The sequence below is a fragment of the Mobula hypostoma genome, chromosome 8 (assembly GCF_963921235.1).
Source record: "Mobula hypostoma chromosome 8, sMobHyp1.1, whole genome shotgun sequence".
In the NCBI taxonomy this organism is placed as follows: domain Eukaryota; kingdom Metazoa; phylum Chordata; class Chondrichthyes; order Myliobatiformes; family Myliobatidae; genus Mobula; species Mobula hypostoma.
The window spans coordinates 20,803,083-20,816,216 of NC_086104.1; the positions used below are offsets into that span (position 1 = coordinate 20,803,083).

At 40.6% G+C, this 13,134-nt stretch overlaps 1 protein-coding gene across 5 annotated transcripts in view; it reads right to left on the minus strand.

The window, feature by feature from the left end:
* The window catches only part of birc6 (baculoviral IAP repeat containing 6), a 279,832-nt gene that overhangs the window by 152,258 nt on the left and 114,440 nt on the right, over positions 1–13,134 (minus strand). For all 5 annotated transcript variants that reach the window (XM_063055540.1, XM_063055544.1, XM_063055543.1 and 2 more), the window contains 3 exons: positions 3,149–3,495; positions 869–1,088; positions 400–533 (listed from right to left, as the gene is read on the minus strand). In XM_063055540.1, the coding sequence (XP_062911610.1) occupies positions 400–533; positions 869–1,088; positions 3,149–3,495 (701 nt within the window). The remainder of the gene's footprint in view (positions 1–399; positions 534–868; positions 1,089–3,148; positions 3,496–13,134) is intronic.

Below are 13,134 nucleotides of genomic sequence, written 5' to 3' on the forward strand. Positions count from 1 at the left end.
TTTTCCTGTGAAAGATGCTTCTAAGATGCTATGTACCTGTGATGCTACAAGTAGCAAGTTGTTCATTGCACTTGTGCATGTGACAATAAGCTCAACTTTGACCTTGTAATGTTTTACAATTAGCCGCAAGCCTGACAGAGATCAATAACCATTGTGGGAATAAAAGACCAAAATTCTATTCAACGCCAGCAGGAGAATTCTCAAGGATATATGAATGGGCAGTAAACTTAGTCTTACCAGAAATAACCACTTTACAAACTAATTAAAGAAATCAACCTGGATTGTACGTAAAGAATAAAACAATTTCACTCAAGTTCACCACTACATACTGGACACATAAATTATGCATTTAATTCATTATAGTTTCATTACTCATATTTAGTTATAGTTCATCCTTACCCTCTGTGCGTCTGTAAGCTGTCATCTGCGGTTGCAGTGATGACAACAAGTTATCCAAAAGATTTAGTAAACCTTCCAAGACCCCACTATTTCCAAGTGATCGTTGACCAAAGCAGGAAAGTAACATGAAAACCCTGAAACAAAAGAGATGGTAACAAAATAGGTTTTACATTTCAAGCTCTCGCAAATGAGAAATCTACAATATCTTATAAAACATTTTGACCATTGGTTAAGGTTGCAGCTGTTTTTTTTAATCTTCACCTTGTTGCAACTACAGACATCTTAAAACAGCAACAATATCTGAACTGTGTCTAGGTTGCACTTTAAATGTATGTTGTACCAATAAACAATGCTTAAAATAAGAGTTCACGTGTCCAGGAGTTTGGGTAATTAAATGCTGGTGATTTTGTTCAAATCTCTTCAGACAAATGCAAATAACTCAATGATGATGTTCATACAGACCACCTACCTGTCTTGTGGGAATATAAGATGTTGCTCAGAGTTATAAAGTTCTTGTAAAACATTGGACAGGAATTGTCCCCACCATCTCTCTCCACCACACAGTTGCACAAGCAGCAGGCCAGCATGGAGACGTATTTTGGGGGTACCACTAATGCACAGGTGTTTAAACAGCTCCTCACAGGCCTGTGCATGAAATGTACTTTGAAGAATTGCTGGCACAGCATGACCTACAAGAATTTAAATATACTATTAGTGAAAAGATAAACAAGATTAGTGAACTGAAATCTAATGTCAATAGGGGCACAGGATGTGGCAGGTTATTAGAAATGATCCACAGAGCACCAAAAGCAAATTGTTTATATTTTTTACATACCTTTTATGTCAAAATTACATGCATCAATAGACAAGTCTCCAAAACAGGTTCACAAACTTGGGTCCATGGACCCCTTATTTAATGATACTGATCCATGGCATTAAAAATAAAAAGGTTGGGAACCCCTGCTATAAAAGAACTGTGGTCAGTTCTAAATCTAGTGAATGGAGACCCAAATATTAAATAATTCCAAATATAAATTTAAATCTCCACCACCCCAATTTGCTTAGAAAAAATATTGTACAAAATGCTTTAATGATACTATGTTCTCAAGCTACTTATCAGACTCTATCAGATAGTCAGGCAAATGCTTGTCCACTTCACTTCCATCATGCCACGAAACTACAAAACTTCACAACTGATGTCCCTACCAAGTTTTATATCTTCATCAAATCTAATAACCTTGATGACAAAGTCTGATATTCTCCTGGACAGCAGTTTCCTGCTTTGTTTCCTCCACTTCCTGAACAATATTTGCTATTTTTCCCCAATCAGACAGCAGAAAACCATGACACAACTGTATTGGCAAAATTAGTGAATAAACTTTCCAGCAATTTCATGCTGCCAGTTCAACAAATTATTACACCTAACAGTAGCACAGCTTCAGTGTCTTCATGTGCTTTTCCCTCATTCATCAGAATTTTTCATCACTAACTCAATGTACAGGGTGGATATCAAATGCTCCATTCAACTACTTCTGAAATAATTGGGATTTTTCAACTGCTTCTGAACTAAAAAGGCACTGTAATACTTAAAATGGTAATCAATTGGACCTTTATCACAATTAGGACAACAGACAACAAAGGGTGCCTTGTGGCACAGAACTGCAACCACTAATGAAACGACCAATGACAAAATATTGAGCCTGCCTAGGCCAACTAAGAGCTAACCCGTAATATTAAAACAAATTCCAAGGACACAGCCTCAAAACAGAGGGGCATCCTTTTAGAAAGGAGATGAGGAGGAATTTATTTAGCTGGAGAGTGGTGAATCTGTGTGATTTTTTGCCATGGATAGCTGTGGAGGCCAACTGTTTGTGTATATTTAAGTCAGAGGTTAATAGATTCTTGATTGGTCAGGGCATGAAGGGAAATGGGGAGGAGGCAGGAGATTGGGGCTGAGAGGAAAACTGAATCAACCATGATGAAATGGTAGAGCAGACTCAAGGGGCCAAATAGCCTAATTCTGCTCCTATATCTTACGGTCTAAATTGTATCTGTCTCAAAATTATCAACTGCAGATCACCTCAGTCTGAGCTGAGATGTAGCCAAAGACAAACTTAGCATTTGTTAACTAGCTTGCAGCAAAGTTGTAAACAGATTTTGAGTAAAAAGATCTTCTCAATAGAAGGGGACTTACAAGGTGTATTGAACAAACAACCATTTTCCTAGAATATCTGAGTAGTTTACACTTCATTTCAACTACCAAGCTTGAAAACCCAGATCAAGAAGTTTCTTCTCCACTGCTATGGGAGTTCTGACCAATCAACTCTTTCACATCCCTTTCCAGGTGGTGCTGCCATGTTCTCAAACTTGTAACTCTAGCTCTCTTATTCTATTATTCTATTATTTATACCTTTGCATTTAACTTTGCACTATTTCAAACTGCAGTCCTATTACTGCATTTGATGTATTTACTATTTACACTTTGAGATTCACACAAACAATTCATTGCACCCTGGCATCTGAGACAATATACTAATCTAAATTGATGTTACTTAAGACTAGTATTTGTCATACTTCCCTCCACTATACCCACCACTCCCAACTATATAACAACATTTCATTTCAGCTGTCTTCGAAGTACAGCACTGAATTCTGATTGCTGAGGAAGCCATACTTTCCGAGATGGTATCTTAATCTAACCCACTTATGACTAGTATACACAGCATTTTAAAGAAAGACAGACACTAACCGCTGGATGAATGTAAAAGACTCAATAATGTATCCAGGAGGTATCGGATAATAGTGCGCAGCTGCTCTGTAGAGGAATTCTGAATCAATTCTTTTGAGTCATACGTCTCTGGCAGTGTCTTCCTGCTGGAACCAAGAGCCACTCTAAGGCGCTGCACTGCATGATGAGCCAGGTTTAGTTGAAGCTGCAACTGAATGCAGTCCTGATATGCAGAGAAGACTTTACTATCCTCTTCAACTGCTTTGTCTGGTTTCCGTAGGAAGTACTGAGCGTTGTTGGCACTGTTTAGTGGAGGAAGGTCAATATTCTGCAACAGTGTTTCCAGTCTATGGCAAGCAAGGTTATACCTGTCAAAGAAATAACAGTAGATCAATAAACCAAAATACACATGGCTATCAGTTGTACACAGTCCAGATGCAATTATTCCTTAATTTTTGGTCATCTTTTCATTTCCTCTTATTAATGTAATTTTCCCTTAGACTGTCAACAAGACTACTGTCACATATGTCTTTACACATCTGGAAAAGGATGCCTATGTGAGATTGCAGTTCTTGGACTACAGTTTAGCATTCAACACCATAATTCCCTCCAGGCTCAACAAGAAGCCCAGAGACCTCAGCCTTCACCCTGCCTTGTGCAGCTGCATCCTGGACTTCCCATCAGATCGCCAGCAGGTAGGGAGGCCGGACAGTCTGGCTTTTGAACACTCTGTTCTCCGTCCAGTGTCACCTCAAGCTGGACGTTAATGTGCCCTCCTTTTTTGAGTCTGACTAAAAAGCTTATATAAATTACCTCAGATATACTTAAAACAGTGGGAACTGAAAGCTATAACAACCATTAATGTATTTTTATTATATGTAGTTGCCGTTGTCAACACTGCTGATGATCCGCAGTGTATGAGTCACGTCAGCACGCCCGAGAGGGTCAGTCTGCCCAAGGCCGCAGTGGAGAGTGGTTGACTTTTTTGTTCTTGTTTCAAGCCCCTCAAGAAATGCCAAAAAGAAAGATTATATTTAACCATGAATGGGCCAAAGAATTTGGATTTATTGCTAAAAGCAAAAAAGATAACTTTTATGTTTTTTTGTACACTATGCCGTTGTGATGTGGAGATCGGCAGTAAGGGAAAAAGTGCAGTTGGACGACATGATACCACAGATAAACATAAAGTTAACACTCATACTGCTGGTACATCATCAAGATGACAAAATCTTGGCTGCAGAACTGTGTAAAGTGTGAAGCATCATCAGTCATACAGACATGTTGATTGTGGAGTAAAAATTGACAAACAAATATACAGTGACTAATTGCTAGTGAAAAGTGTAACATGTGGGAAAACTAAAACAAAAGCTCTGTGTGAAAATATTCTAGCACTGCATTCTGTACAAAAGCATGTGGAGTACATCAAAGAACATGGCTTGCCCTTTTCAGTAGTATTACATACACGCAACCCTGGGGAAAGTACTGGTTACATGCACGCAACACTAAAAGTATCAGCAGCAATTGAACACACCTGGAGTCTGGTTTTGCTGTTAACAAAACACTATTTTATTAGCAACTACGTCATATAGTAACTTAACCAGGTAAATCAAGAGTTAACGATGTTATGCATATATAGGTGTATAGATAAAGTTCCCACACTTATTCAAGCTCAGGTGGCAAGAGTTACAATCTTACCATGGTATGTAAGAAAGTTCAGTTCAATTCTCAGGTTAATTAATGCGAGATATTTGTAACCCAAAGGCGAATGTTGTGAAAAGGCAATTACGTCGATATTCCACAGATTCCACGACAGCAACACAAAATAACAATAGCAGTAGGTTTTACCTTCGAAGTTGTTCCACTCCATACACGAAGTATCCCTGACAGTGATCTTCAACGAATATCCTTTCAACACAAGTGGTACCACACCTGAATTCAGCTACAAAACATCCCAAAGTGGTGGCCACAGGATATGCAAACAGAATCCACGTATGGATTATCACCAACAGTAGCTTATCACAAAGGGGACCATTTTCAAGGGAACCACCACCCAGGCAAGGGTAGACACACCGGTAGATTCCACACGGCTATCCCAGACACACAACGTGATAGCCACTTATCCCGTCCCACAACATACGAAACAACTCCAACAGTGATTTGCCACAGGGGTGCCTTTCTTCCAGTGAAATACCACACCCAGACAAAGAGTAAACACACACGTGGTATTCACAAAGGGTCTCCCCTCACCAAAGAACCCACTCCTGCAGATTAACTATGTGATAATCATACTTTAGTATTCGAATGGAATCAAACTCACCCTTACGGGCTACTTAGAGAGACAGAGTCCAAACAGTGACCTCTTTGTCACTAGGTTTCTTCTGTTTCAAACCTTTCTCTCTCTTCCCCTCTGCCAACTTCTTCTAGTTGCAGCACTTGTGACAGTCAATTATCAATACTCTGGATCGATCTCAACTCACCCCTTTTGGGCTACTGAAAGTTTAAACTAGTGACCGACTCACTGGTGTCTTTCATTGACCGAATCCATCTTGACTCTGAGCATGTGTGTCTCTGTGTCTGTCTGTAAGAGGATCATCTGACCTTGCTTATTCAAAACAAACCACGAGAAACCATAACCATTCATTGTCCATCAAACAACTCTACCTCTCTCACCATAGTAACCAAGCAATTTTGTCGTGAGTAGAAATCCAAAAGTCAGTCTTGATTCTCCCAGCGTTTTAAAGTAACAGTCCACAGGAAAAAATGAACCCTAGGGGTAAATACCAGTAGCAACTGATGCTTCAAACAAAGGTGCAACAAAGTGTTTCCCAATACTTCTGAGATACTTTCATTTTGAGAAGGGAGTGCAACATGTGTTACTTGACTTTTACAGCGATAACAATGAATCATCAGAGGACATAACAAATCAGCTACTGGTTAAACTAGAGACGTCAGGTCTAGATCTGAATAAAGTGTCTGCCTACACTGCTGACAATGCAAGTGTAAACTATGGAAAACACAACAGTTTATCAAAAACTGAAAATGGCTCAAAAGAACATTATTGCTGCAAGTTGTCTGGCCCACATTTTGTACAATGCAACAAGATTTGCTACAGGAAAACTGGAAATTGATGTTGAAAATATTGTGCTCAAAGTGTATGACCATTTCCGCATCTCAGCTAAAAGAACAGCACAGTTAAAGGAATTCTGTGAATTTGTGGATGTTGATAATTGTAATCCGTTATGTCATGTTGTGACTAGATGGCTCTCTCTTTTACCATCTATTGACAGAATATTTAAGTGCTAGGAAGTCCTAAAAAGTTACTTTCAGAGTCTAGGTGAGGAGGAGTGCCCCAAGGTACTGTGGAAGTGCTTTGAAGATGAAGGAAATGCCTGTGAATCGTCGGAGATCTATTTCTTCTTCCTGAGTCACACTCTTAAATTGTTCTCAGACACTATTGAAGCACTAGAAGCCAAGTCAATAGACAACAGACAACAGACAATAGGTGCAGAAGTAGACCATTCGGCCCTTCGAGCCTGCACCGCCATTCTGAGATCATGGCTAATCATCGACTATCAATACCCGGTTCCTGCCTTGTCCCCATAACCCTCGATTCCCCTATCCATAAGATACCTATCTAGCTCCTTCTTGAAAGCATCCAGAGAATTGGCCTCCACTGCCTTCTGAGGCAGCGCATTCCACACCTCCACAACTCTCTGGGAGAAATTGTTCCTCCTCAACTCTGTCCTAAATGACCTACCCCTTATTCTTGAACCATGCCCTCTGGTACTGGACTCTCCCAGCATCTGGAACATATTTCCTGCCTCTATCTTGTCCAATCCCTTAATAATCTTATATGTCTCAATCAGATCCCCCCTCAATCTCCTTAATTCCAGCGTGTACAAGCCCAGTCTCTCTAACCTCTCTGCGTAACAGTCCGGACATCCCAGGAATTAATCTAGTGAACCTATGCTGCACCTCCTCCACAGCCAGGATGTCCTTCCTTAACCCTGGGGACCAAAACTGCACACAATACTCTAGGTGTGGTCTCACCAGGGCCCTGTACAAATGCAAAAGGATTTCCTTGCTCTTGTACTCCATTCCCTTTCTAATAAAGGCCAACATTCCATTAGCCTTCTTCACTGCCTGTTGCACTTGCTCATTCACCTTCAGAGACTGATGAACAAGTACTCCTAGATCTCTTTGTATTTCTCCCTTACCTAACTCCACACCATTCAGATAATAATCTGCCTTCCTGTTCTTGCTCCCAAAGTGAATAACCTCACACTTATTCACATTAAACGCCATCTGCCAAGTTTCTGCCCACTCACCCAGCCTATCCAAGTCACCTTGAATTCTAACATCCTCATCACATGTCACACTGCCACCCAGCTTAGTATCATCAGCAAACGATGTTATTCACAATGCCTTCCTCTAAATCATTGACGTAAATCGTAAACAGCTGTGGTCCCAATACCGAGCCCTGTGGCACCCCACTAGTCATCACCTGCCATTCCGAGAAACACCCATTCACTGCTACCCTTTGCTTTCTATCTGCCACCCAGTTTTCTATCCATGTCAATATCCTCCCCCCAATGCCATGAGCTCTGATTTTACCCACCGATCTCCTATGTGGTACCTTATCAAATGCCTTCTGAAAGTCAAAGTACACCACATCCACTGGATCTCCAGCGTCTATCTTCCCGGTTACATCCTCGAAAAACTCCAATAGATTAGTCAAGCATGATTTGCCCTTGGTAAATCCATGCTGGCTCGGCCCAATCCTATCACTGCTATCAAGATATGCCGCTATTTCATCTTTAATAATGGACTCTAGCATCTTCCCCACTACTGATGTTAGGCTAACAGGGCGATAGTTCTCTGTTTTCTCCCTTTCTCCTTTCTTAAAAAGTGGGATAACATTAGCCATTCGCCAATCCTCAGGAACTGATCCTGAATCTAAGGAACATTGGAAAATGATCACCAATGCATCCACAATTTCCAGAGCCATCTCCTTTAGTACCCTAGGATGCAGACCATCTGGACCTGGGGATTTGCTAGCCTTCAGTCCCATCAGTCTACTCATCACCGTTTCCTTCCTAATGTCAATCTGTTTCAGTTCCTCTGTTACCCTATGTCCTTGGTCCATCCATACATCTGGGAGATTGCTTGTGTCTTCCCTAGTGAAAACAGATCCAAAGTACTTATTAAATTCGTCTGCCATTTCTCTGTTTCCCATAACGATTTCTCCCAATCCATTCTTCAAGGGCCCAACATTGTTCTTAACTATCTTTCTTCTCTTCACATACCTAAAAAAACATTTGCTATCCTCCTTTATATTCCTAGCTAGCTTGCGTTCATACCTCATTTTTTCTCCCCGTATTGCCTTTTTAGTTAAGTTCTGTTGCTCCTTAAAAATTTCCCAATCATACGTCTTCCCACTCACCTTAGCTCTGTTATATTTCTTTTTTAATGCTATGCTATCTCTGACTTCCTTTGTCAACCACTGTGGCCACTTTCCCCCCTTTGAATCCTTCCTTCTCCGGGGGATGAATTGATTTTGCACCTTGTGCATTATTCCCAAGAATACCTGCCATTGCTGTTCCACTGTCTTTTCTGCTAGGATATCCGACCAGTCAACTTTGGCCAGCTCCTCCCTCATGGCTCCATAGTCTCCTTTGTTCAACTGCAATACTGACACTTTTGATCTGCCCTTATCCCTCTCAACTTGCAGATAAAAACTTATCATATTATGGTCACTACCTCCTAATGGCTCCTTTACTTCAAGATCACTTATCAAATCCTGTTCATTGCACAAGACTAAATCCAGAAAAGCCTTATCCCTGGTCGGCTCTCGTACAAGCTGCTCCAAAAATGCATCCCGTAGGCACTCTACAAACTCCCTATCCTGGGGTCCAGTACCAACCTGATTTTCCCAGTTCACCTGCATGTTGAAATCCTCCATAACTACTGCGACATTTCCTTTGTCACATGCCATTGTTAACTCCCTATTCAACTTGCACCCAATGTCCATGCTACTGTTTGGGGGACTGTAGATAACACCTATTAGGGTCTTTTGCCCTTACTGTTCCTCAGTTCAATCCACACTGACTCTACTTCTCCTGATTCTACGTCCCCCCTTGCAAGGGACTAAATCTCATTCAACATAATTTCAGTACTTAAGCTAATGACTGAACTGAAAAGCAAACTTGAGAGAAGAGTAAAGGACTGTTTTTTTGGCTTTGCAGTGAACACCAAGCTTAGCCAGCTTACCCCGATGTGTCTAAGAAATGTGAAGCAGACTTCATTGTTTTCTACGAAAGAGTCATAAAGTACTTAAGAGACAGGTATGACTTCTCTGAAAACAGCTTTCAGAACAAAGTGTCAAAATTGAGCCTAACCTTTTGGAGAATTCTGTGAGGCAATTATCAATACTCCGGAGATGGTAGATAGCCATAGTGCAGAACATTATCTCAAGCTGTTCAGTAAATCTGAGGTCTCTTTTACAAATCTGAAGAAGGTGAGTGCTTATATCTTCTCTATTTCATGCAGCAATGCTCACACAGAACCAGTTTTTTCAATGATGACCTCAGCTTGGAGAAACGAGAGAAACCGTCTGCCAGTGGACTCAGTCAAAGCAGAGCTCCAAATCTGTAGAAGAGTGCCCAGCCATGTACAAAAAAGCTCCTGGCCAACAGAAAACTCCTGGAGATGGCAAGTAAAGGGCAGATATACAAAAAATAGACAGCCATACCTGGCAGTCCATGGTAGGCCTAAGTAGGCTACTTCCTTTAGTTTGTGAAGTAAGTTAATTTGGTTAGCATATCTGCTTCAAAATGAATATTCATTTCTTTCAGTTATTTATACTGTATGAATGCATGTATGTAATATGCAGAATGATGAATCATTGAATAGGAAAAAGGACTCTGGCAGAAAATCACTGACCAATGATGAAATAGCTAGGTTTTTGCTGGATTTACATAGGCAAAAAAGTATCATGTTAGAATTTTTATTTAATAAAAAAACTTAAGTGATATCTGTTTGCATTTGTGGTTTTTGTAAGATGGTTTAAATTTTATTTCAAAAATAAATTTTTTTGAACCGCACTGTATATATATGGTAACCTATGACCACGTATGCAATGTCCTCCTTTTTGGAAATTTGGAAATGGCCACCCTACCAGCAAGTGGTAAGAGTGGGCTCCCTCACCCCGCCCCTCTGACCCTCAATACAGGAACCCCTCAAGGCTGGGTCCTAAGCCCCCTCCTTTACTATCTGTATACCCATGACAGTGTCACCACCCAGAGCTCCAATCTGCTAATTAAATTTGCTGACGACACTACATTGATTGGCCTTATCTCAAATAATAACGAGGCAGCCGACAGAGAGGAAGTCATCACCCTGACACAGTGGTGTCAAGAAGACAACCTCTCCCTCAAGGTCACAAAAACAAAGGAGCTGGTTGTGGACTACAGGAGGAATGGAGACAGGCTAACCCTTATTGACATAAATGGATCTGGGGTTGAGAGGGTGAACAGCTTTAAATTCCTCGGCATACACATCACCGAGGATCTCATGTGCTCTGTACATACTGGCTGCATGGTGAAAAAAGCACCTCAGATGGGTGAATTAGTTTGGCATAAGTCCCCAAATCCTAAAAACTTTTCATAGGGGCACAATTGAGAGCATCCTGACTGGCTGCATCACTGCCTGGTATGGGAAATGTAATTCCCTCAATTTCAGGACTCTGCAGAGAGTGGTGCGGACAGCCCTAGCACATGTGTAGATGTGAATTTCCACTATTCAGGACATTTACAGAGACAGGTCCGTAAAAATGGTCTGATTGGGGACATTGGGGACCCGGCTCACCCCAACCACAAACTGTTTCACCTGCTACCATCTGGGAAGCAGTATCGCAGCATTAAAGCCAGGACCAACATGCTCCTAGACCAATTAATTCACACTGATACAACTGTATTTCAATGTTATATTTACTGTCCTGTTGTACGTACAATTTATTTTAAATTACTATAACTTGCACATTTAGACGGAGACGTAACAAAGATTTTTGCTGCTCACATATGTGAAAGATGTAAGAAATAAAGTCAATTCAATTCAGTAACTCCTCATCATCCAACACATACAGGATTTTGAGGCCCGATTAGCAAAATTTCCAGACTATGAAATGTTACTCATTAATACTCCAGAACATTTTAATTCACCATTTCAGAGCTCACATAATAACTCAACTTTGTGCTTGTATACATTATCCATTCAGGGATAGTACTAAAATTTCACTAAGGAAACACCTAATTCAGTTTATTAATCATTCATACTTCTATTTTGTCCATCCTACAGAAAAAAAGTCTTTAAGTTTGAGGAAAGGAACAACTGGATTCTATTTAGTGTTTCTGTAGAATGCTATGAAACCTGCCATTTCATTAATTCAGGTTTGCAGACCCAATTATAAAATACTATGTTGATAGAATTATAAAACATGGAAAAGGCCCATCAGCCCAACTCATCCATGCAAACCAAGGTGCCCATCTACACTCATCTTATTTGTTCGCATTCAGTCCAGTATCCCTCAAAATCTTTCCTGTCAATATGCCTGTGCACATTCCCTAAGTCTGCACACAGTCCATGTCCACATCCCATAATGCCTCTTTGGATCTACACCCCATCAGTATTCTCACAGCTTGGCCCTGAATTTCAACCCTGTCTGCGAATTGAAGGGTGGATTAATTTGCAGGCACCCTTATATGCAAGGTTTATTGTGTGATATGGGACTAGGATTAGAATTGGGAGATCCTGGGCAATATGGCTCAAAGGGCTTATTCTGCGCTGTAACTCAATAAATTTAAAAAAAAATACCTACCTCTACCACCTCCTCTAGTAGCTTATTCATATAACTACCATCCTGTGTTGCAATACCTGCCCCTCAAGTCCTTTAAATTTTTCACTACTCATCTCAAACCGATACCCTCCACTTTTAGACTCCCCTAACCTGGGAAAAAACTGACTCTACCCCATGTCACTCAATATTAGAAACTTCTCCAAGGTCACCCTTCTGCCTTCTATGTCCCAGTGAGAATAAACGAGACCCAAGCACTCTCTCCTTACAACTCAAAGCCTCCAGTCCAAGCAACATTCCTGTGAATCTTTTCTGCACCTTCTCTAGCTTAATTAAATCCTTCCAATAGAATGGTGACAATACTCCAAGCATGGTCTGACCAGCAATTTGAACAACTACAACACAATGCCCCAATTTGTATACTCAATACCTCAATAGAAGATGCAAGCACAACATGCATCTCGTCAGCACTCTGTCCACCCATATTACCACTTTCAGGGAACCACGTACTTACACTTCAAGATCTCGTATTGTGAATATCCAAGACTGATTCAACTTTCCAAGATGCATCATTTCACTTATTGGAGTTAAATTCAAATCAGCTATTCCCTTTGCCAATTTTCACAGTTGATCTACATCTCTGTTGTAACTTTCATTCTCCACAAGACTACCAACTTTGGAGTCATCAACAGACTTACTAATCACACCACCTATATTCTCCTCCAAATCATTAACACACATGAAGAAAATGAATGACCTAGCACCAACTTCTGCAGTGCACCATAGATTACAGGGCTCCAATTTGTAAAGCAACCCTCCACTACCACCACCAGACTATTTCAGCACCCACCTCACCCTGGATCCCATGAATTCTAACTGAATGGAACAGCTTAACATGCATGATCTTGTCAAAGTCTTGGTAAAGTCCATGTGGATAATATCCACAACCCTGCCTTTGTCAATGCTCTTGGCCTCTTCCTCAGAAAACTCAATCACCAAGTAGAATATCAAAAAAAGCATTAGAGACAACTGAATATGTATTTTGAAAGCAATGTGGGATTACTGTAAAAATTTAAAGTTACAGGTCCAGTGGTTTTAGGCTATATCAGCAATAAAGCCATTGTATACATTTGCTAGAGAATGTGGGGAGGAAAAA